Source organism: Phycodurus eques, chromosome 19 (genome assembly GCF_024500275.1).
Source record: "Phycodurus eques isolate BA_2022a chromosome 19, UOR_Pequ_1.1, whole genome shotgun sequence".
NCBI classification, from domain to species: domain Eukaryota; kingdom Metazoa; phylum Chordata; class Actinopteri; order Syngnathiformes; family Syngnathidae; genus Phycodurus; species Phycodurus eques.
Window position 1 is genome coordinate 11473992 of NC_084543.1, and position 26448 is coordinate 11500439.

General features: G+C 40.7%; 1 protein-coding gene across 1 annotated transcript; it reads left to right on the forward strand.

The window, feature by feature from the left end:
- The first annotated feature begins 383 nt into the window (after nucleotides 1–383).
- frmpd2 (FERM and PDZ domain containing 2) lies at nucleotides 384–26448 on the forward strand. Its single transcript, XM_061706002.1, is given in 31 exon segments — nucleotides 384–688; nucleotides 1410–1531; nucleotides 1609–1772; nucleotides 2526–2591; nucleotides 2691–2870; nucleotides 2955–3030; nucleotides 3104–3191; nucleotides 3293–3449; nucleotides 3612–3683; nucleotides 4169–4252; nucleotides 4254–4344; nucleotides 4487–4622; nucleotides 4707–4845; nucleotides 4962–5114; nucleotides 5209–5394; nucleotides 5517–5676; nucleotides 5823–6021; nucleotides 6175–6275; nucleotides 6370–6444; nucleotides 7781–7888; nucleotides 8326–8442; nucleotides 8674–8855; nucleotides 10298–10396; nucleotides 10805–10898; nucleotides 11635–11720; nucleotides 11812–12007; nucleotides 15774–15988; nucleotides 16123–16189; nucleotides 16263–16407; nucleotides 16606–23107; nucleotides 25236–26448. Coding segments are annotated over 28 exon segments (3450 nt in total). The 5' UTR covers nucleotides 384–688; nucleotide 1410; the 3' UTR covers nucleotides 16301–16407; nucleotides 16606–23107; nucleotides 25236–26448.

Below are 26448 nucleotides of genomic sequence, written 5' to 3' on the forward strand. Positions count from 1 at the left end.
CAGTGTGGGCCATACAATCAACCAGAACGTCTACAAAACCACCCTGTGGCATTTGCTTCGTGTAATGCGAGAGAAGAGGCGAGAGTTGCGGCAGAACAACTCCAGGCTGCTTCACCTTGACAACCTCACAATGCACTGAGCATCCAACAGTTCCTAGCCAAGAGGATCATCGCCATGCCGGAGCAACCTCCCATTTGAATTACATCTTTTGTTACATCAATCTTGGAACTTTTCTGACTCATCTCATATAATGGTGAACTGTTCAAAGACAACAAGAGAAAGTGAGCTAAACTGACAGGGACAGACTATTGTGGTTGAAATGACTCATTAACACAGTACTGCCTCCATTGGATTGGCCCTTCACTTGTCCCGCTGCCATTAGCTTGTCCGGCAAATCCAATTATGCGCTTATGTGCCCGGTCTAAAAATAGTAGAAAATGACGGAAAACACAGAATCAACACGTCACTAGTTGTGAGCGCAGAGGAAATGATATCTGTGGTCTTTGGTCTCTGCAGAGACAATTGATCTGTCATGAGGAAATTATGACGATGATGATGGGTAACAAGCTGCCATGGCAGATGGGGATCTGGCGACAAAGGACAGGCGGATGACATGGTAGCAGGGGACGTGTAAGAGGAAGGACTAGATTCACAAGGTGGATGTCTAAGTGAAATTAAAGGGAATAAGGTAAGCCATATTACATGTAAACATATAGTTAGCACATCTTGACATGATTAAAAGACCACTAAAAATAAAAAAAATCTAGCTCCACTCTGGTGCATAACAAATAATATATATATTTTTAAATTATTATATTAGAACTGGTGTTGCATCTTTTTGTGATCAACATTAGAATGCTGTATTGTTTTAGCTGTTTTGTTTTGTTTTGTTTTGTTTTCCTCACACAGACACAGAAGAAATGGCATACACACTTACTAAATTCCCTTCGAAAGGTGGATGCATTTATTCAAGAATTTAACCAAACAATGTGAATGCAGTAATGAGAAATCTATAAAAATGTGAGGTTGGTCATGCATTCTCATGGAATGTTAAGGAGAATATTCTGGAGGCCAGGGCTGATTTATAGGGAAAGGAGCAGGACAAACCCAAAACAGATCTACATTCAATCACACAGTGAAAGAAAAGCATTCAGACTCAAAGTATCACCCATGTGGAATTAGACTTCAATGACGCTAATACCTACATACTTGAACATGTTTTTGGACTGTGGTAAAAGATGTGATTTTTTTTATTTATTTTTCCCCCTTCATTGAAAAAGCAACTGTTTTGTAACCAACATCTTCACTTTCTGTTATTTAGATGAAAATCTTGTTTGTTTGTTTGTTAGAAATTGATTATTGGCAGATATTTTGAGAAAATGCTAACATGCAACTCTGTTTTCCATAAGGATGGGAACTTTTGTGACCCTGGCAGAGGTGCTAGAGGCCAGGGGTTCACCACTAGATGAGGTTGAGGTCTGGTGTCTGCTGCTTGTAACCACTGAGGCCTTACTGGATGTTTCCAAGAAAGGTAATTAGCCTCTTGCTACTACAAATGATCCATTCTACCTGTTATCCCTTACCGTCTCTGCTGCGTGTTGTGTTTAGGTTCTGGCAACATGTGCAGTGTGCTCAGCCCAGGCTCAGTGCTACTGTCCGCTAATGGGAATATGGCCTTTAAGAGCTGTGGGCGAAATGATGATGTGGCCTCCTTCGTGGCTCCTGAAGTTCTTCAGGATCACACTGCCTCCACAAGAACCACAGCTGAAAAGGTTGTAAAACGGAACTAGTCGAGACCAAAGGTCAAATCAGGGCATGTTCCTTCTCAGCCCTACCATACTATTTCCAGTTATTTTTACATTTACAAGGGGGCTACTTTTCTATTAAAAGCAAGAAACACCACCAGTATCTAAAGGAGCAAATGTCCAGGGTAGGGTAGGTAGCTCATAAGTATTGTTCAGCCAAGAGCTATTTTCAATGACACTTCAAACTTTCTGGGGTTACTGGACAATATCAAAGTTAGACCGAAAGGATTTAGACTCACAGTTGGTAATAATACAGCTATTATCAATTCCCACATAAAGTATGAGTCATTTTGAAACAGTTCAGTGTGGTAGCATCTGGTGTGAAAACTGCCAAACAAATAATACGAGTGACGTGCAATGAGCCAGAAGTCGAAAGTCACTTCTTCAGTGCAATTCCCTCAACTTCATGACAAATTCGCTCACTTTTTCAAACCTTATCATTTTATGAGGTCACTGATAGTATATACATACAATCTACGAAGGATCAATTCCCCACTCAGAGACTGCAGGTGTGAATGTGGGGTTGAATGGTTGTCAGTCCATATGTTTGTCCTACAATTGACTAGCGACCAATACAAGGTGTAGTCTGTCTTGTGCCCGGCGTTAGCAGAGGGCCCCCACAACCCTGAACATGATAGGCAGTAGTAAATGGATGGCCGGATCCTTGGATGAGCAAACTTGGAATAACAAGGTGTCTTTTCTGTCCCTGCATTCCCACAGACACTTGTGTACTCACTGGGCATGACTTTTTACTGGTGCGTGGATTATCAGCTACCTCAAAACCAGGTACTGTGCTCCTTCAAGTGTCGTCAATCCAATTAATAACAACTGGTGAAAATTCTCCAACCTTGTCTCAACAAGTGTTATTGATGTGTCCTCCTCTAGCCTGTCCAGCTTAGTGCAGAGCTGGAGGGTTTACTCTTGAGCATGTGCGAGGACACGGTATTGAGGCGGATGGACCTGATGACAGTACTAGAGACCTGCGAGCTTCACCGCAAGACCTTCATGCTTCCTCCAGCCGAGCGGCTTGTCAAGCATCTGGTGGAAGGCATCTACAGAAACTCGGTTAGTGGACAATGAACCACACATTGATTTGATTATGTTGGTTTCCACTTGTTCTCATGGAAAAGACTAACTTCCTTGTGAAAGGTTGATCCTGTGCCAGTGACAGAAAATGGATCCCTGCTGAATGATCGCAGTCAGGTCATCAGAGACAAATTACACAGTAAGAATACTCACTAGGTTAGAGTAAAAATACAGAATGTATATACCTTACTCAATCCTGGAATGTATTTCAGGGCGGTCATTTTGTAACTCGACATGGGTAACAAAAAAAAAGATCTCCAGAACATTCTCAGGAGCATCATACACACCTGAGTCCACAGGGTATGAAATGATGTGACTCATCTCATTTCACATATTTCAAACAAGCGCTGAAGCTATGGTGAGTAGAGATTTAAGAGAATGATGAAGTCATTCCCGCCTAGGATCCCCTCGCGATGCCGACGCACTGAGAGTAACGGGAGCTGGCAGCAGTTCAATCGCACTGTCTGTAGCCCATACCTGGATGGCGGTCGACATGCTAACTCTAGATTTCTCGCACAGTTTGAGTCGACAATGAGTCTGAATGAGAAAAAAATGAAGGTAAGGAAAATTGCTATTGCATGTGCAAAATAAGTAAAGTGGAGATAAATTACTTATTTTCTGGGTTCATGGTTGGGGAATGATTTTATATGTGTATTTGCCAATTTCTCCATTGTGGGACTAATAAAGGTTGTCTAATCTAATCGATGTTCTCTGTTGTAGGACATGGGTCCAGAATTTATTAGAATGTCGGATGAGCCGGTGGTTGTTTTAGAGCTGCCTGGATCCATTTTGGTGAGAACCCAAAGGAATTCATTCCCGTCAAGTGACCTTTACACATTTTTTTGAAGTAGCTAAGGTATCATAAGATGTTGTGCAACTGATTATTTTGATGAACCTGACATTCATCCATCTCATAAAGTGTATAGTGACCATTTGAAAAAGCTTTGGTCTTAATTTGGATAGTGATTGAAGGAACCAATCGGTCCCAACCAATATATCAAACCATCACGTAGAAGAACCACAAAGACAACCTGTCTTGTCTCTTAATTAAACCAAACTGGGAGTCAAAACATACATTCCATTACAAAGTCTTCATTGCCGTTGATTAGTTTTTATTTATTTAAGTAATGTTGTTGAATTGTGATAAAACTGCTTCTATTGTAGCATCTGCTCAATTCTCAACAGGGCCGTTATATTGATCATAAGTTTGTACCGCCCATCACGCTTTAGTCTTCTTCTTTCATTTCATTATTCATTGTGTTTCTTCATTGGTGTAGTCAAAAAAAGGGAAATCCCCTACCACGCAGAGAGAGCTGACTGTGGTGATGCCAAACGGTCAGACCATAGCCATCAAATGTGAAGGTGAAATCCAGAGGCGGAGACGTGTTTGATATGATTGTCGCTCACGCCAACCTGGTGGAGCACTTTTACTTCGGCCTTGCTTACATTGATGGTAAATAAACAATTGCACCTACAGTCATAAATTGAAGGATATGACAATTCAGTTGCTGTATCTGCTGTGTCTCAATAAATAGCGTAATAACTCAAAAGATGCGTCGACACAAGTCTCCTTTTCTCTGCCTCTCTTTCGTCAGATAACGAGTTTTTCTTTGTGGACAACGATACCAAGATTTCCAAAGTTGCTCCGGATACCTGGAAGAAAGTGCCTTCAACCACCTTTGCCCTTTTCTTCAGGGTCAAATTCTTTGTCAATGACATTTCGACAATTTTGTAAGTATTTTTGCTCCCCAACCGCCCCCCAAATTCTCATTTGTTACAAATGACCAGAAGTGATCCGGAGTCTCATCCTATCAGGCACAAGCAGACCCACCACCAGTACTACCTCCAACTCAGAAAAGACCTATTGGATGACAGATTGTCCTGCCATGAGGAGACTTCTCTGTACCTCGGAGCTCTAGCCTTGCAAACAGAGTACGGAGACTGGATGCCTGAGGTTTGAAGAAAAATTGGCTTGAATGTGAAGTTGTGAAAAGGACACATACTGTACATTAGATGCATTTCAATTGGATAATTAAATTAAAAAGATAAAAACTAATGTTGCTGTTTCAGGTGTATGGTAGAAACTACTGTCGCCCTGATCAATATGTCCCCAAAAGTGTGATAGAGAAACGTGCCTTGCCTTATATTCTTGGAGAACTGCAACGGCTCCATACTAACAATGCCCAGATGCTCTCAGATGAGTCAGAACTTGAGTTTCTCAAGGTAGCAATTTTTTTAAATTAGAAATCCTTCATTTTGATACACACATACTGTAATTGATTTTACTCAACAACAGACTTTGGTACTGATCATGCAGGTGTGTCTGCAGCTGCCTGAATACGGTGTCTTGTTCCACCGTGTTACACGTGAAAAAAAGCCTGTAGAAGGAGAAATTATTCTTGGAGTTTGTGCCAAAGGCGTTATTGTTTATGAGGTGAAAGATGGCTGCCGAAGCACCAGACAGACATTTCATTGGAGGGAGACAGCAACTATCTCCTCCAATGTGAGTAGAATGGTTAACCTAAAAAAAAAATCAAACCGATGACTACCACACAAAAATGTTAAATTTAACTTCCAATTTATTAACTAATTCTGTAAAAAAAAATGTCCTTAATATTCTTCTAGAGGCATAGATTTGTAATAGAGTGCCGGGCCAGTAAGAAGAAACACATCTTCATCACAGAGACGTCAAAGATAGCCAAATACCTGTGTAACCTCTGTTCATCCCAGCACAAGTTCAACAATGAAATGAATTCTCGTCAGCTCAGTCACATCATGGTCTCAGGTCAGTTTATGAACATCACATTTCACTTCAAAGTGCATTTCTATGATACCTTCTATTTCTTTTTAGTCCAGAGACAGCAAACATGATCGTAGAAATCAAACTCTATACTGGAATTTGGTGGATAATTTAGTTGTATTTGTCTGTAGATGAGACTACTCCTCAATATGCAACAGCTTGCCGGACTCAAAACAACCGGTTCAAGTCCATCATGGGTTCTGAGACGCCGCAAGATAACAGTGGTCTGACCACTCCTCAACACGAGTCCCTTACAAGGCTTTGTGAGGATGTTGCTGCCAGGATTGAGGCCCGCTTTAAACAGCAGCGCCAGGGCCTTTATGAAAAAAGGTAAGGTACATAATAATCCCTTTTTATTCCGCTCCCCAAAGAAGACTGTTTTGCCCCTTCTCCTACAGTTTGTATGTCCTGTAACTCCAACCTATTTTGTATGCTAAGGACTGTGTTTGAATGCAGTGCAATTATTAAATGTGTCATTTGCAGCACATGCTCCAGCAGTCAGTGCGACAGCACTGGCATAGGTTCTCCAGCACGTTCTCAGAGAAGTGCATCCAAAGTCCCTTACAGCTCACCAGCAGCCAGAGGTACAACCAACACGTATGGTAGCTTTCAGTTAGTCAAATCTACTTTAGTTATTACAACAGTATTTGCCTGAGTGTGTATTTCTGTGTCCCACAGAAACTCCAACTAAGCCATCGTCAGAGAGAGAGGTCATATGCGTTTCTCTAAAGAAAGACCCGAAGCTTGGGCTCGGTAAGATTCCTCGAGAAATACAATTCCCAATGGAGATATCATCTTTGCCTTACCCCTTTCTGATATATATATATATATATATATATATATGCCCGGGACCCTAGTGAGGAGACGCGGCTCAGAAAATGTATTCCATTTTCTGAGCCGCGTCTCCTCAATAGGGTCGCCGAGGGCGTGCTGGAGCCTATCCCAGCTATCATCGGGCAGGAGGTGGGGTACACCCTGAACTGGTTGCCAGCCAATCGCAGGGCACATACAAACAAACAACCAGTCGCACTCGCGTTCACACCTACGGGCAATTTAGAGTCGTCAATTAACCTACCATGCATGTTTCTGGGATGTGGGAGGAAACCGGAGTGCCTGGAGAAACCCCACGCAGGCACGGGGAGAACATGAAAACTCCACATATATAAGGACATATATATAATTTATTTACTTATTTTTTACCTGTTCTGTTCAGCTGCAGCCATGCAGAATGGTGGGTCTGGATGCCGTTTGTGCTTGGAACAGTTACGCTGTGGAACGGGAGTTTGAAATACTTCCTCTGCTTATCCTTCTTTTTTTTTTTTAATCATTCTGTTTATTGAAAATGCAGCAGGACAGAAAAGGTTTTTAGTGGACAGACAGAAGGATAGAACGGACAAAGGGAATAGTGGTGCAAAACTCAGCAGAACAATAGTTAGACAGTCTAAATATTTGACTACAAGCAATGTTACAAAGTCAAATAGTGTTCTTATTTGTGGATCGGGGGACACCCAGTGAGGACATGCAACAACTAACCACTAGAACAAGATGAGAGAGGACAGAAAAGGGCAGGACAGGACAGGATGTAAGAAATGAACAAGGCAGTGCTACTGATGAGTGGTGTGGCGGAATGCTTTTATAGTGTCTAAACCACTGTGAAGAACCTGTGAGTTGATATCTTAATTCAGCCTGTGTTATTGTTTGATGTCCCAGCATAAGCAATTCAAGCCTATAATGTGTCTATGAAACATATGCATGTTAGTCAACTGTTGTACGGAGTTGTGGCATGGAGGAAGGGTGGGCCTGGCCCCTACCACCCGCAAGGGGGGCATCTCCCCGTGGCCTGACACCCAAAGGGGGGTGCAGGCCCTGGAGGCCACCCCAACAGAAATATGAATAACCACCACCCACCGTATTACTATGGTTATGACTGGACTGAGTATCAACTTCCGTTTTTTTTTCAAGCACTTGGAAAATCCTTACTTTATATTTAAAGATTGGAAGTGTTCACATCATTCACAAATATAGTAAAGGTAACTATGTAGATCGAAAGCTCTGTCACTCTTGTCAAACCAAAACTGTGTTCATATAGGCATCATGATTGTGGGAGAGGACACAGTGGGACGTTATGACCTGGGCATTTTTATTGCATCTGTAGTGCTTGGGGGACCTGCTGATAAGGATGGACGTATACGACCAGGTAAACAATCCAAGTCTGTCAAATTATTTTCAAATGTTTTTCCAGTCAACCCTAAAATATTTTTGACTGCTTTGATATACGCGGCAGCACCCCCCAAAATGAGAAAAGACCACCTGAATCGTTTCCTATAGCAAGAAAAAAAAACGTCAGCTGACGCTACTTAACAACAAAAACAGTGACCTCCGATTAAATGCAGCAAAAATGAGAACTAGTAATGATAATGGTGGTTGATATGGAGTGATTGAAGTTAAGCCTCAAGCCTCTCTAGACTACAGTGGGCCTTGTGATGCGATGAAAAACATGTTTTAATGTGATTTCTGATATTTCTGTATGATTGTTTTGGGTCGTAGAGCATAATAGCGTGTTTATTATGAAGGCTGTATTTTGTGTAATATGCTTTTGGTAGAAAACAAAATTATAGTGACCTTTTTCCTTAGGCGGTCGCCTGATCTCTCTGAACCATATCAGCTTGGAGGGCGCCACTTTCAGCGAGGCAGCGGAGGTCATGCAGAGCAGCCCGGAGGAGGTGCAGCTCATTATCTCCCAGCCAAAAGGTGCTGTGTGTGTGTGTGTGTGTGTGCGCGCGCGCACATATGCAAGTCGTGCGTTGTGTTTTATTCGTGCGTTGTCAGCACACTGTACTTACAGTACATTAATTCAGGATTTACTCAATTACATTTAAGAGATATGTATCAAGGCATTCACATGGAAGAATAAAATCTATTTTTTTCCACTTATCTTCTGAAATAACTTTATAACAAACATGAATGTGTTTTTATTTTCAGCCCCCCAAACTCCAAACACTATGCGGCCTTCAGCGTTGAGGAATTATGAATCGCAATCCACACTGATGGCATATGGACAGTCAGGAAATGACAGCTTGGATGAGATTGTCTCAGTCATGATGGAGCCAAAGACCAGCTCCAGACTACATCCTCCCCAGGAAGTCCGCATCCTAAACGCGCAGGTAGAGCAACATTTTAAGCATTCATACTATACACTCCCCTCCTAAGTTAAGTTTGGGTCAATTTCTTTATTTTTGCTGTGGACTCATACCATTTGGGTTTGAGCTTTTTTTCCCCTGGGTACTCTATTTACTGTATCTGATACACAACTTAATACATACATACATTATTTGAAACAAAACATTGCGTCGTAAATTATTTGCAATATGCCTGGAATCCACTGGTATTTCTTCCACATTGTTCTTCAGTGATGCTTTTCCAGGAATTCATTGTTGCCTTTTTCAGTTGTTTTCTGGGGTTACTCAATTCAATCTCTTCTTTAGCAAGTAAAATGCTTGCTCAATAGGGTTTAAGTCTGAAGATTGACTTGGGCAGTCTAAAACCTTCCATCTGTTCTCCCCCGATGAATTCCTGTTGCTTTGGAATGTGTTTTGTTTTCTTGCTCCAAGATCTCCAAATCAGTTTGGTTGCATCTTTCTTTCTGTAGACCTCTCGGTGGTTGTTGCCATCATGTGTTTTACCATCAGTGAAGATTAGTAGGCCAGCTCTCCAGAAGAAGGAATGCAAGCCCATATCATTACCTCCACTATTTCACAGAGGAGCTTGTATGTTTGGGATAATGAGCAGCTCATTTCTTTCTCCAAACTTTAACCTTTAAGCTTGTACTTTTCAGAAAATTCCAGCCTAGCCTTCCTATTTTTCTTTCTAATGAGTGGTTGGCATCTTCTAGTGTAGCATTTGTATTTAACTTTGATTGTTCTTGACCTTCACTGCTGTTGTCTGGAGATTGTTGATGATGTCACCAACAGTTGTTTTAAAATATTTTTTCTATTGTCAACATCTTTTGTTTTCCTTGGTCTAATTATTCAGCGTTTTTCCTCTTCTTCCAAATTGTTATAATGGCTATGACCAATGTTCTCAGATTCATAATTGCTTGTTATTCACCCGTAGACATCTCTAGTTTCAATGTTGGTTATACATCAAACTAGTAAAAATGTAGTCTTTATAGGCAAAACCCAAATCTGAAACTGAGCATAGACATTTAGCTTTATTTATTGTTTGAATAAACTATATAATAACCTGAGCAACAAAACAGATGTCAGTCACTTTTTTCTATGCATTTGTTTACATTAAAAATGGTGACTTTCAACAAAAGGTGCTGTCTTCTAAATTGTGCATCAGATCCAGATGAAAATGCCTGGAAATAAAAGCTGAAATGATCATCTCTTGTCTCATAGTCTTACTAATAGTATTTACCTTTTGATAGCAACCACAAATGTTTACATTTTCATACCAAATGTAACCCTTTGGAGGGGAGGTGTATGAAAACATGGATATGTGTAATACCTTTAAGCTATCTGTAACTCTGACCGACATTTTCATAGAAGTACTGCAATTGTACAGTATTTGACAGACAGGTGCAACATTTGTGTGTCATTTTAAGGACGGCTGCTCCCTTTCTTCCTGTCTGAACTGTGTGAGGTCGGAGGAGAGCACTGTGAAGCTCAAGAAGGTAGCAGGAAGTTTGGGCATCAGCATCACTGTGAGTTTGAAAAGTGTTTTGTGACTACTTGTGAGTCATAGTACTGACTTTCTGCCTGAAAGTGAAAATATAATGCAAAAAAATATATATACTGTTTTCAGGAAATGACTATAGAAGAGTTTGACATCAATGACTATACACAAAATACAATAATAGTTCATCCACGTGCAGTCTAGCGAGCTACCTTTAGTCTAGGTAAGGAAAGGAGCACGAGTCATCCACATGACTGGGTCACACTGTCTGCTTGAATCAATCTCACTAACATTTGTGGTCTGCTAGGATTACAGACAGAAAAGCTGCTCTTGTTGTTACTGCAAAGCTGTTTCATCCAACTTTCAATGTTAGAGTATTCTTTTTATAATTATTTATTTGTATAGCATTAATGCAAGGCAAAATGCTGTCATTCAGGGTGGTGTCAACACTAACGTTCCCAATGGCGGAATCTACATCAAGAGGCTTGTTCCAGGAGGGTCCGCTGAGAGAGACGGGCGAATACACGCAGGTAAATCTAAGTAATCAGAGCAGGTATAGCAAATGCATCCTCAAATAAAGTTATGTGACATGTTACATTCAGGTAAAATAGTAAAACCCATCAAAGGCACAACGTAAAACTGATGGACACACATAGAACTAGTATGAACACATAATAATAATAAATCGCTGTATTTTTTTTTTTCAACTGGTAACAAATCAGCAACAGTGTTAAATGGGAATAAAAGAAAAGAGAAATATCTGATTAAAAAGAATGGGTTGCTAAGATTTGGTATATCGTGGGCCGTTTACAACAACTTGTTTTGGACATTTCATAACAGCAATTTTGCAGCCTAAAAAAAGCAAACACTTAAAAAGTTGGCGCTCATGCAGTTGTGATTTCAGTCATTTTTGCACATCTACATTATGGGAACGGGGTTTGTTTTGACGACGTTGGCGTTTGTTCGTCAAACATTTAAAAAAAAAAAATCATTCCTGGTTTCACCAGCTTGTTGTAATGTAAATGTTTCTTTAGACGATAGTCGTGCAACCAATGTGATTCAATATATTTAGAATCTTTGGCAGTTAGCCGACACGTACGCACGCACACATGCATGCATGAATGCACGCACACACATACATACTAACAGACCAGGAATTCAACTGATAGCTAAAATATTACAAATATCTGTGACAAAGTACCAAAACAGGTAACAACATAAGAACAGTAAAAATATGAATGTGCTTCTTTTGTTTTCTGTTCCAAGGTGATAGGATATTAGAGGTTGATGGGATTAGTTTTCAAGGTGTCACCTATGAGCAGGCTGTGGAGTGTCTGTGCAAAACTGGGGAGGTAAATTGCACAATTCGAATGATCATTCTACAGTTGAAGGAGATGCTGATGAAAACTCTCCCACCTTTGCGTCTCCACTCCTACTAACAAGATGGTGACTTTGGCTGTGGAGAGTGTGCCCATGAGCTTTCCCAGGGTTTCTCTGTGCACCTACACCGACACCAGTGAACCCAATCATAGCGTCGATGGAGCTACGAGGCAGCTCAGGACCAACAGCTCCTCATCCATTAGCACACCTTCCCACATATTCTGTGACTGGCCAAGAGACTACAACTTTGTTACTGACGGTATGTTCACGGTATGTTACTTGCAAGGTATTTGACTGGACGAATGAATGTAAATTTACTTAAGATAGAATCGTGAGAGAGCCATTAGTCACTAAGGTGAGTGGTTTAATAGCAAACTTATCTGACTGCATGAAGATGACCTTTCACATACTTACGCTTCCTGATCTTCCTTTCTAAACCTGACCTTCCTAATCTCTGGCCTCCCTTATCCTTGGGTCTGCCATCCCTCCTGCTTAACACAGAGAGTAGACCATTTTCTAAGAAATCAACGGGTTGTGCGGAAACAAAAAAACATAATAATACTCCCGTTGCCAGTGCAGTTCTTAATCTGTCACCTGCTTATTGATGGAGTGATATTTTTTGTATTCTCTGTTTTCATTGTTGTCTCCAAAAGCTGGGAGGACATGCAAGTAATAATTTATTTACTCTGAAATTGTAATTTAATATTAACTGTATGTATGTGTATTATCTAAACCAATGCAAACGGTGTATTAAGTAACAAATAAAGTAAATGTGTAATATTAATACTAAATTATAATAATAATAATAATAATATTAATATTACAAATTTACAAATAAACTAATTGTATAATACACATAATTCATTATAATACATTTACTTTTTTGTTATCAAAGCCATAGTAGGCATTGGGTGGCGTAATACATGTAAATACAACATGTATAACTGCAAGAAAGTAAACATGTCATATTTTATATCATATAGTAACAACACAAAAATATCACATCAAAGAAGCAAAATGTGCTTGAAAAACTTTAACAACACGTCTTATCTTAACTAGTGCAGAAATGCAGCACTACCTCTGAAATTCATGAGAATGCTTAATAGCTAGTTAGCCTACCAAATCCTTGCTAAAAACAAACATGTTTAAAGTTAGATTTTAGGGGAACAGTGGTAGTTGAAAAAAACATTTGATGACGTTGAAATGATTTTATGTGCATGAACAGATGAAAGGCATATCCTCACATAGTACCATTACAGCTACTGTAGCACATGCAGACTATTTACTCTAAGTTTATATGCTTAAACTACATTTTCCAACTATAATTTTTATGACCTTTCAAGATCAGTTTTCAAGCTTTCTTAACACTGTACATATGTGGCAAATTGTAGCATTATATAAAAAAATCTGTATAAACCCCAATTCCATTTAAGATGGGACTTGGCGTCAAACACAAATAAAAACACAATACAATGATTTGCAAATATTTTTCAACCTATATTCAATTGACTACACTACAAAGACAAGATCCATCAATCTATCCATTTTCTTTACCGCTTAGCCTCACTAGGGTCGCGGGCTGCTGGAGCCTATCCCAGCTATCTTCGGGCAGGAGGCTGGGTACAGCTTGAACCGGTCGCCAGCCAATCGCAGGTCACATAGAAACAAACAACCATTCGGACTCACATTCACACCTACGGCCAATTTAGAGTCTTCAATCAACCTACTCGGAGAAAACTCACCCAGGCACGGGGAGAACATGCAAACTCCACACAGGCAGGGCTGGGAATTGAACCCCGGTCTCCAGAACTGTGAGGCAGATGTGCTAACCAGTCGTTCACCATGCCGGTACAAAGACAAGATATTTAATGTTCAGATTGATTAATTTTAATTCTTATAATTTGTTTAATATTTCATCATTTTGATGCCTGCAACACATTCCAAAAAAGCTGTAACAGGGGCAACAAAACACTGGGAATGTTGAGAAATGCACACAAAAAACACCTGTTTGGAACATTCTAAAGATGAACAGGCTAATTGGAAACAGGTGCGTGTCATGATTGGGTATTAAAGGAGCATGCCCAATAGACTTGGTTGTTCACAAGCAAGTATTGGGCGAGGTTCACCACAATGTGAAAAACTGCGTGAGCAAATAGTCCAACAGTTTAAGAATTAATTGCAAGGAATCTAGGAATTTCATCATCTGCGGTCCACAATATCATGACAAGATACAGAGAATCTGGCGAAATCTCTGCATGTAAGCGGCAAGGCTGAAAACCAACATTGAATGCCCTTGACCTTCAGTCTCTGATTCGGCACTGCATTAAAAACCAGCATCATTGTGTATGTGTGTATATTGCTCTGTGGGCTCAGGAACACTTCAGAAAACCATTGTCAGTTAACACAGTTTGTTACTACATCTGCAAATGCAAGTTCAAACTGTACTATGCAAAGCGAAAGACATATATCAAAAACATCCAGAAATGCCGGCTTTTCTGGGCTCGAGCTTATCTGAGATGGGTTAACGCAAAGTGGAAAAGTGTACTGTGGTCTGACGAGTCCACATTTCACATTGTTTTTGGATTTCATGGACATCGTGTCCTCTGGGCCAGAGAGGAAAGGGACCGTCTGAATTGTTATCAGCGCAAAGTTCAAAAGCCAGCATCTGTGATGGTATGGCGGTGTGTTAGTCCCCATGGCATGGGTAACTTGCACATCTGTGTAGGCACCATTAACGCTGAAAGGTACATACAGGTTTTGAAGCAACATATGCTGCCATCCAAGCAACGTCTTTTTCAGGGATGTCCCTGGTTATTTCAGCAAGACAATGCCAAGCCAGATTCTGCACGTTACAACAGTGAGGTTTTGTAGTAAAAGAGTGCAAGTACTAGACTGGCCTGCCAGCAGTCCATACCTGTCTACCATTGAAAGTGTGTGGCGCATTCATTCATTCATTCATCTTCCGTTCTGCTTATCGTCATTAGGGTCGCAGGCGTGCTGGAGCCTATCTCAGCTATCTTCGAGCGATAGGCGGGGTACACCCTGAACCAATCGCAGGGCACATATAAAGAAACAACCATTCACACTCAAATGTCACACCTAGAGTCTACAGTTAACCTACCATGCATGTTTTTCAGATGTGGGAGGAAACCGGAGAACCCGGAGAAAACCCATGCAGGCACGGGGAGAACATGCAAACTCCACACAGCTGAGGCCGGATTTGAACCCGGGTCCTCAGAACTGTGAGGCAGACGTGCTAACAAGTCGTCCACTGTTCCGCTGCAAAATAGCGCAAAATATGACAATGGAGACCCCGGACTCTTGAGCAACTGAAGCACATCAAACAAGAACGGGAAAGAATTCTACCTACAAAGCTTCAACAGTGGACCCAGTTCCCAAATCCTTATTGAGTGTTGTTAAAAGGAAATGTGATGTAACACAGTGGTAAACATGCCCCTGGCCCAGCTTTTTTGGAATGTGTTGGAGGCATCAAATTCAAAATAAGTATTTGCAAAAAACAATAGTTTATATCTATTTGAACACTAAGCTTTTTGTCTTAGTAGCGTATTCAATAGAATATAGGTTGAAAAGGCAAATCACTCTATTCTGTTTTTATTTACGCTTTACACAAGGTCCCAACTTCATTGGAATTGGGTTTGTATAGCTAGCATATTGCCACTATATGTCACTGGCATAAATAGACAAATAAATATATATTTGTAATTAGTAAATAATTTTCAGACAAATTCAATGAAATTGGATAATTTGCCACGGCGTGCCCGATGATCTCTCTGGTTGGGAATCATTGATTTATAATGTACATGCCAGTGCAGCCACTCTCCTGATGCTGCTTGGGTTAGTGCTTCCCCGAAAGTCACACTCTCAACTATAGCACACTCAAGGTAAATGTCGCTCCACATCTCATTTGGATGTGGAGTCATGTTAAATATGATGCACTAACAAGAATTGGCTGTTATTCTCTCCTCTTCCCTGCATCTCGACTGTCCCTCACCGAAACCACTTAGAAAATACACAGGAAGTGACTCTGACTAGGAGCGCCAAAGGTCTGGGCTTCAGATTCGTTATGTGTGAGCTGGACCCGCCCGTTCCGGACTTTGGCAGCCTGATCCTGATAAAGCAGCTTTTCCCCGGCCAGCCGGCCCAATTGAGTGGCAAGATCAATGAGGGAGATGTGCTTTTGGCCATCAACGGCCACTCACTCAAGGAGCTGTCTTATCCAGTATGTGGATTAAGGGGTTTAAATTCACAAGTTCACTTCTAACTGAACTCCTTTCAACTACAACATTACATCTCCAACATTTTACAACTCATATTTGGGGTGTTGTTCATTATCTCCAATATATATTTTTGTAGAACGTACTGAAGCTGTTCAAGACGTCAGCCCCTGAGGTCCGGTTGACTCTCTGTAGGCCTTCAACAGGTATTTACACACACTTCCTTGTGGAAATGCGCATTGGCACTCGGTTTAGTTTCTCACCTTGTGTTTTCGTCAGGGATCCTTCCATCCATCCAACAGCTTACAGGAACATGAGCAAGTCACGTGTCACACTGCAGCAACCAAGAACACGTGGAAGCACTGCTTTGCTTCCTGATCAGACAGAACCGAGATACGAATATTCTTCTGCTAAACGAGAGCAGGTCAGTACTGTGCGACCTGACATTATGAACATACAGCTGGAGTTACATTCTCTAGGTTTAACTAATGAGTTAACCAGATGTTTCTAGGTGTGGAAATAGGTGACGTCCAGTAGTTCAGAGGGATGCTCTTTTTTTTTTTTTTTTGCGTGATTGAGGAATTATGGCACAGCAGTTCAAGATCTTATTTCATTTTTCCAGTATACTAAAGAACCAGATGAACTGACTGCAGGTGAAACATGGGTGTCAGTAGTTTGTTTGTGGAGAGAAGAAGCAAAGCAAAGGTGAGGAACTGAGTACTAACTGTATCAATACATATAGTATTTGTATATATTTTTAGCATACTTGAATTCTCAGTCCTTATGATAAATCTGTTGGGTCCCTCTTAAATATTTATGGTCTAAGTGATAACCAGCAATACATAAAACATGAAATATCTTTATTCAAATGGAGCAAACTGGGTTGGTGGGAAACGTTATAAAGCATCTACCACAAGGTGGCAGACTTGTGCTACAAATAGTCAGTCAATAGTCAGTCAAATAGTCCCCCTTTTTTTTTCTTTTTTTCTGCTACGGTTCAACGTTATTTCTCCTACTTGCCAGTAGGTTACCGATAGTAAAGGAAACTGGACTATACACTTAGAAGATGCAGCCATTCTGGTGTTTGAAGGATAATTGAGCTTCTTTGCACCATACTGTGGCTTTTCCTTGCACACAGGCACGCACGCACGCACGCACGCACGCACGCACACACATTAGCGCGCGCGTGTGTGTGTGTGTGTGTGTGTGTGTGTGTGTGTGTAATAAACTGAGCCAGGAACGGTATTTAACATTTTTAAATGTTTAAGGTTTTGTTTGAGGAAGCTACTGTTTTCTCTTTAAAATAATAATGTAAACCAGAATTTGACTTCAATGTGGATGATCCCCCCCCCCTCCCCCCGCCCTCTGTTTATTTTTTTATTTTTTTAAGGAAAACACTAAATAACTATCAAGTCAATTTGGGCACCACAGATACACACACACGCTTCCCTGGGGGAGGAGGAGCGAGTAATAAAATAAGGGTTCCTGTATTTCGGTGAAACCCAGTAGTGCATCTGGATCCCATCACAACTGGTGCTCCGTTTGCAAATGATCCCAAATGTTTCTAATTATGCCAGTGGAGACGGCCCAAGGCTGTGTGAGTGTGCGCATGTGTTTTTTTTGTGTGTGTAATCGCCCTGAAGGACATGCACACCCAAACACTGGCCTCTGTTTATTCATGAGCGGAGAAACAGAAATGGACAGCGCGTTCTTGACCTGTGCAGCCTCTGCTTAGGTCACTGCACGTGGTGATGACTGATGAGGGAATGGTGGAGTATGGGCAGATTTTCACTCAGCGTTCCCTTTTGACGTAACAGGGGGGACTTGAGTATAAAATTTCGTCATAATGTCGGATCATTTTCTCGTAGAATTTGTACACTATTACAGTAAACTATTGTGGGCAGTGAGAGATTTAGTTAGCTAATTAGTCTTTCCCACAAACCTTGGTTGAGTACCAAGACATAGTCCAGAAGAACCCATCAAAATTTGGTGCACATCTTGATGAAAAGGTGCGAACAGAGGAATTCATTTACACTTTTCAACATTCGACTGAATATTCTCCAAGGGCGTTGTCCGTCCACATTCGTACATCTTACGCCGCCCTCCATGAACCAGGATACACAAACAAACATTAAACTAGTACTTTTGGAGGTGTGGTGCATGGGCAATGGAAGAACTGGAAAACGCTGGTGATTGTTGAATTATGTATTTTTACTTTTACGGTTTCGGTGGAGAAGTTGCGGTCTGACGCCAGTCAATCTTTTAGATTTTTTTTATGTAAGTTTCCTTGTGCGATTAAAAAAAATGTAAATGAATGTAATAAACTGACCCTGTAACGGTTATATTATGTGCCTGTATAAAAAAAAAACCATGACACTAGTGTGTGTTGAAGTCATTCATAATTAATACTCACCTAATAAACTTAAATAATAATAAAATAACCCAAAACATCACCATTATTAGTCAACAATACCTGTCTTTTATGGAGCCTTGAAGAAGTAACTCTGACGAACAAACCATCATTTTAATAATTCTCAGTGTCAAGATCTTCAACCTGAAACCTCAGGACGATGTTCACAAAGAACAAAATCAGGATATAATCCTGTCTGGTTTAGCTGCGTCCCTAACTGTAAGCAAAAAGATTTGACATAATGAGAATTAGAGCATAGCCATAAAAGTCGGTGGGTGTTTTTGACAACACGAGGTCATGGATAAACGTGATTGCTGTAATGCTAGCGCTGCGTGAAACACCACCCAGACAAATGGGCACAATGATGCACTTTGGCAGGCCTCAAAGGCCTCGCTCAGCATTACAAGTCATTGTTCACTTTTTCCATTGCAGCTACTGTGACGCACGCTCCAGTCGAGAGACAGCAATGGATGCTGGGTGCACGCATCAGGCCATTTTCCCGCTTCTATGTCCCCTCTCATTCGGCTAGTCCCACATTTAAAGCGATGGTGCTGATACATTAAGTGGACTGCCATGATTGAAAACAAACCATGTTTTTGTGATGGACCTTGAATCCATCACCAGGGCTCCAGTGCCAAGCATCACTTAAAGGAAGGAAAAAGTACTCCAGTCCTATTTAAGGGAAATCCATAAATATCCTATTAGTGGCGACTGAAAACGGATATTCCTAGTATAATTACATCCTGACCAGAAGTATCTAATAATGAAACCAACAGTAATTGAGCATTTCTAGGGAGAAAAGCACCTATCTAAGTGAGCCACTGATGCAGTGAAGCTTGGAAAGGTAAACGAGGGGACGTCATTGAAGAGGAAGTAATCAGAAGTTAATACAAGTTCAATATGACAAATGAATGGATAGAGGTTGATGAGGGCTTTTATATCCATGTGTAGATTGGTCTTCGTAGTGAAGCCATCATGTGTCAGCAAAGTTTAGTGTGGGAGGTCCTCCCAAGAGGAGGCTGGTTGACAAACTCGAGGGACAAAATCTACAGCTTTTTCTACGGAAATGATCATTAAACGAGTCCACTGCATTAGGAAAGCAAAACAGCCTGATGAGATGAACATGGAGCCCCAGGCTAGTTCTTCAGGTGGAATAGACTGTAAAAGATTTGCTCATTTGACAACAGGAATATGATACTTATAATACTTAACGAAATGGAGGCGAAAGATAGCTTCGTCAACATTTGAGTAAAAAAAACGTTCGTCAAGAAAAAAGGCCATGTTGGAATTCCAACTGCACAAAATCCCGTTAAAAATAAGTCATCATATTAGTGCGCCCCAGTAATTCTCAGTTATCCCTTTATCAGAGAAGTTAAATGGCTTTGGTTTGCTTTTTGGAAGAAAACAAAAACGTCCACCAATACAAGACAACGTGGCAGTAAAAAAATGGATTAATATAATCTCGGAAACACCCTTAGTCAGTCACACCCTTACCTTCGCATCTGGTAACGATATACACTAATGCAGTTTCATTCCTCCAGTGCACATTAAACTCAAATGCAAACAGACCAAGACTCATTAATAATATTGGTACCCTTCCGTTAAAGAAGAAAACTCCACAATGCTCGTTGAAATAACTGACAAAAGTAATAATAGATGAAAAATTTCCTGAAAAGTATCTGATTCAGGCATTGATTTTCAATTGTAGTCCAACAGAATTATTAAAAACAAATAATAATGAAACAAGGACCGAACAAAAATCATGGAACCCTTGATAATCTGTTGCACAACGTTCTTTGGCCAGTAATTGCCTCAGATCTAACAATATCTGTAACTCTCAAAGAGACTTCTCAACAGGTATTTTTGCCCACTCCTCATCTTGTGTTTGTTGTTATTTTTGTTGTTGTTTTTAAGATGTACATTGGCAACGGAAAGTTTTTAGACCCCCTTAAATTTAATAAAAAAGAAAAACTGAAAAATCACACGGCCATAAGTATTCAGACCCTTTGCTGTGACACTCATAGATTTAGCTCGAGTGCTCTCCATTTCTTCTGATCATCCTTAAAATGGTTCTACACCTTCATTGGAGTCCAGCTGTATTTGATTATACTGATTGGACTTGATTAGGAAAGCCACACCCCTGTCTATGTAAGACCTTACAGCTCACATGAATGTCACAGCAAATGAGAATCACGAGGTCAAAGGAACTGCCTGAAGAACTCAGAGACAGAATTGTGGCAAAGCACAGATCTGGCCATGGTTAGAAAAAATATTCACTTTAGGTTCTTAAGAGCACAGTGGCCTCCATAATCCTGAAATGGAAGACGTTTGGGACGACCAGAACCCTTCCTAGAGCTGGCCGTCCAGCCAAACTAAGTTATCGGGAGAGAAGAGCCTTGGTGAGGGAGGTAAAGAAGAACCCAAAGATCACTGTGGCTGAGCTCCAGAGATGCCATTGGGAGATGGGAGAAAGTTCTAGAAAGTCAACCATCACTGCAGCCCTCCACCAGTCGGGGCTTTATGGCAGAGTGGCCCTATCCTCAGTGCAAGACACATGAAAGCCCGCATGGAGTTTGCTAAAAAAAAAAAAAAAACCTGAAGGACTCCAAGATGGTGAGATGATCTGGTGATGGTCTGATGAGACAAAGATAGAAATTGTTGGCCTATTGTTGGCCCTAATTCTAAGTGGCATGTGTGGAGAAAAGCAGGCACTGCTCATCACCTGTCCAATACAGTCCCAACAGTGAAGCATGGTGGTGGCAGCATTATGCTGTGTTTTTTTTTTTTCAGCTGCAGGGACAGGACGACTGGTTGCAATCAAAGAAAAGGTGAATCCGGCCAGGTACATGGGTATCCTGGACGAAAATCTTCTCCAGAGTGCTCAGAACCTCAGACTGTGCCAAAGGTTCACCTTCTAAAAAGACAATGACCCTAAGCACACAACTAAAATACAGAAGGAGTGGCTTCAGAGCAACTCTGTGACTGTTTTTGAATGGCCCAGCCAGAGCCCTGACTTTAACCCAATTGAGCATCTCTGGAAAGACCTGAAAATGGCTGTCCACCAACGTTCACCATCCAACCTGACAGAACTGGAGAGGATCTGCAAGGAGGAATGGCAGATGATCCCCAAATCCAGGTCTGCAAAACATGTTGCATCATTCCCAAAAAGACTCATGGCTGTATTAGCTCAAAAGGGTGCTTCTACTAAATACTGAGAAAGGGTCTGAATACTTATGGCTGTGTGATATTCCAGTTTTTCGTTTTTAATAAATCAGCAAAATTTTCAACAACTCCATTTTTTTCTGTCAATATGGGGTGTTGTGTGTACATTAATCTGGAAAAAAATTGATTTAAATAATTTTAGCAAATGGATGCAATATAACAAAGAGTGAACATTTTAGGGGTCTGAAAACTTTCCGTACCCACTGTATGTTTTGGGTCATTATCTTGTTGGCGGTCACATGACCTCCAACTGAGCTCAGACTGTCTGTCAGTACCCGACACAGATTCAACACACACAAAGTGAACAAAGTCCAACATGTTATTTTAGTGACCATCGAGTGTTTTCTTTAACAGAAGGGCGCCAACAATTTTGTCCACGTTTGTACTTGTACTATTTCTACTTTTTTTTTTTTTTTTAATGAATGGCCAAAGATGTATTGATTAACTTTTGTCACTATAAAGAACTGCATCCAGAATTCTGGGGAATATTGTTGAGCCTTGTTTGAGGTCTGAGCTATACTGCCACTGTAGTTGTAAATCATCTGTGCTCCTGCTTCAAAGGTTAGGGAAGAGATTTTCACATCGGAAGGAGGAATGATACATACAGCAGATGTACTGTAGAAAAACTTTACAATAATGATAAAAGCAGAATGACGATGTTTCTACAGTACTATAAACATTTTATTTTTGAATGTAAGGTGACATTAAAAATATTCACAGCAAAAAAGGATTTTACTCAGACCGTGTCAGAGGAATAAATTACTACAAAACCTTATAATCAAGCAATTCTCAATGTTTACATGATAGAAGCTACTAATGTATCTACCACTTGATGTCCAAAAATATGTGAACATGACGGGAATTGAATTAACTGTGTCTGCCTACTTCTGCAAAGTGGTACTTTGCTCCCTTTCAGACTCTAACCATTGGGCTTTTTCAGGTTTGCTGATTCTTTTACATCATGGAGAAGGTACACAAGCTACTACTTTAGCAAATGTATATTTGCACAGTGAAATAGCTATGCAAATGTCATACCTGCTGTACACTGTCTCTTCTATTACTTTACCATTTGGGCTGTATGAATGCGGACAAGACCACTCGAAGCTGCATTTGGCATGCAACACTTCTTGTATTCTTCTTTTGAGCCAAAGCTTGAGGTGGAGCAACATACAATAAATGATCTTAGCTATCCCATCCATTTATCTTCCCCTCATTATTTGGGAGTCGTAATGACAGCAGTTTTCTTTGTCTGTGGCCACCTTCCCAATTACCCTGAGAGGATACTGAGGCCAACTGTGAGATAGTTCCTCCAGTGTGTCCTAGTTCCGCTCCAATGGCCTCCTCCCAGTTGGAATTGCCCAGAACACCTCACCAGGGAGGTGACCAGGAGCATCCGGAATAGATGCAATCTCAACTGGCTCCTCTCCACGGGAAGAAGCACCGGCTCGACTCTTGAGCTCCTCCCAGATGACCAAACTACTAATCTCTGAGGGTGAGTTCAGCAGAGAAAATAATTTTCCGCCACTTGTATCTGAAACCTTGTCCTTTCTGTCTGCTCATGACCATAGGTGAGGTCTTCACCATGACAGTCCAATATCGTGTCCACATCACTGTTGATGCTACACTAACTCCCCAGTTGATTTCACCAGTGCAGCATCAACAGTGATTGGGATTGACACATCTTTCCTTCTGTCACTCGCGAACAAGATCCCACGATGCTTAAATTCCTCCACCAAAGTCAGGATTGCAACCCCAAATCAAAGGGTGCAAAGCACTCTTTTCCAAGTGAGAATCATGGCCTCAGATTCAGAGTAGCTGGTTCTCATTCCAACTGCTTTACATAGAAACAAAGCCATCAGAACCACGTTATCCACAAACAGCAGTCGAGCTACGAGAACTTCGATTTGATCAGATTTTGGTTGGCGTTTGCATGTCAAAGTAATCCAATAACAAATTTTTTTTTAATGCCGTGTAAATTTACTGCATGATTGACAAAAATCATACATTGTGGAGAGTAAGCCACACATGAAGTACACAGCTACAGACCCAAGAAGGCCCCTTGATACAACGATTAAGTGTGAGATTAGAGTTGATCCTCCACAAGAGGTCAGGAATCTCTGAATGTGGACACAGAAGTTTGTGTGTTAATGGTTAAAACACAGTCCATTGCAACTTTACTGTGTGAATCTTGATGCAGCGGGCCACCCAGGTTTGCATGTGAAAATGTTAAAGAAATAAATCAGATTGTAGCTGTTGTTTTACAATAGGAGGGGTCTGTGAACTCGACCCGCACAGTGTACAAACTTGTGCAAAGTAGGCAGAACATAGTTGAGAATATTCCTCCGAGGGTTCCTGTTAAAGGTTCTGGGTCTCCGAGCTGCCCAAGATGAAGAAAACATCTCATGGATGTCCCTCGTGGATGTGGAATGAATTGTGAAGGCAATAATCATCTTGTCATGTAGGTTGCAGGAGCATCCAACAAATAAGAGCATACACGATATGCAACTCACACGTGTTATAAATCCAACCTGTCTGCGCCCAGAGGATGGATGATAAAAATTTATTTCTTCCTTTTTTTTTTGGCAAACAGTTTCCTTCATCTCCAGCTTAAACGCACCACACTGGGACCCTCCGTTGCGAAACATACAGCAAGACTGCATCGGGCCCAGACAAGTTTTACAACACCTACCCTGTCCCGACATGCCCTCAATCAACCCACTGCTGTTTTCCTCATGGGTGCCGTTTCCTCATTCAAACCATTCCGCTATGACCCATTAGTAGAGACAAGTTTGACGAAAATATTCACAGATAGTGAAGCTTCTCCAAAGAAGGAATCAGCAGTCGCAAAGCCAAAGAATATTACAAATAAAATATATAAAATATTTCATAACAGAGAAAAAAAACTGCCTTTTTTGCCTCATTTCCATTTTATCACATTAACGCCAAAGCTAGCCAGCTTCGAGAGGCTTTAGTGGCTAGATATGGAACAACGTAAAGCTAAAAAAAAAAAAAATAATCATTTCTTGATTTTAGATTAATTTACTGACTGTAATTTCTTCTCATTTTACCTGAAAATAGACAGATGGATAATCGAAGTGTAATAGATAGTAGAATGCGGCCCTCTACCACGGGCAATCATTTATTTCGTGCGGAGGGCTGTAATGTCTGGCATTTTCTGTTTTAACAAGGTTAAACGATGAAGGTAAAAAGAATCCTGGAGAGGCTTTCTGGATCTTTTCCAATGGTTTCTTGCTTGGCCAATGTCAACCTCCCCACACAAAGTTTAAGGGAAACTTGGTTTATTAGATGTTAAGTAGTTGTAGGTTTTGTTTTTTTCTGCATTCGCAGGTTTGTTTGTTATTCATATAACTCAAAAACCTGAAAGCAGATTTGATTAAATAAAATGTGGTGCTTCGGTATCAGTCAGAAAGAAAGTGGTGAACGATACTGAATTTTGAGGACAAGTTACCACCTTTATTTCAGGCTCAATCAAGTATCTAGTGAACATAAGCTGAACTAAACTAGGTCCCTGCAGACAACAAAATGTAGTTGAAGCACTCAAGACTCAGGGTCTTCTATCCATCACTTAATTAAATGATCCTTCCATCCATTGTGTGCAGGATGAGTTGCAGCTTGATCCTTCACCAGCTGACACTGGATGAGCGGTACCCTGGACAAATCATCATACACCGTAGAAATATGTAATAGAAGGACAATGATCCAAGAAAAACAGACAGAAGAATGTGGAGCTCTAAGGTTTCCACTGAAGTGTCCATGCCCAAATAATAAACATAAAAAAGCCTATGATACTCCATCTTATCAAAGTGGAGCAGTTCAAAGAATGTAGTGGCCACCCTTCACTGCCCTCCCAGCTATTTTCTTTAACAACTAGATCAAGGCTTTAAAAAAGGAATCCAAGTGGTTCTTTTCCTCCTTTCCTTTGCAATCCCTTTACCCTCCCTCCTCTTCACCCTTAACTCTTCCTCCCCAGGCCTCTCTTTATCCTGTCTTTGACCTAATGAATCTCAGAGGATGAGCAGGTAAACCAGCAGCTGTAAATCCCACAACCGTATCTGTCCATCACTTCTCATAAAAGCCCCATTGTAGCTGGTCAAAAATGTTAAACGCTTTGCCATGGAAATGTTTTTATAAGTGGTACAGATCCCAGTAAATCATTTCATTTCATTAATTTTACAAATCACCATCCCCGGACATCATTTCAATCAACACTCAAAATGGATGATTTAAAGCACGGCATGCACAGACTATTGCAAGATGGATTGGAAATGGAATCAAGGAACAATCCAAGCATTGAGGTTTTCAAGACAAGATGTGCACAATTTGACTTGAACTATGGCTCAAATGTGTCCTCACTTGTTATTTAGTAACTGTATTATTCAGTTTTTTTACGAGACAAATGAGGTTAAATTGGTAAAACAACACTACTAAGTCTCCCAAACTGTTGCATTATAAAGCTCGCGCAGACAATATCTGATGATTCATATAAAAGTCAAGTCTGATCTACAGATGTTTTGTAGTCTAACGGTGGACTCTCTTTCGTGTTGATAGATTATCTCTCCCATTCAGTTGACAGCTTACCCTGTTGTTTTGGTGTTAACTGTAGATTTGTTCGCACGACTCCACTGGGAAGCTCACCATCAACAAGACTCACTTGGATGTTTTATGTCGCCTCCAACTGTAAAAAGACTAACAAGTTTTTATTTGTATGGTTCTCATAAAAAAAAATTTTTATACTCTACAATATTATACTCAGTCATGAACCTGAAGTTTCACTGAATGCTAACCGTATTGAGAATAAACATGTTCAACTGG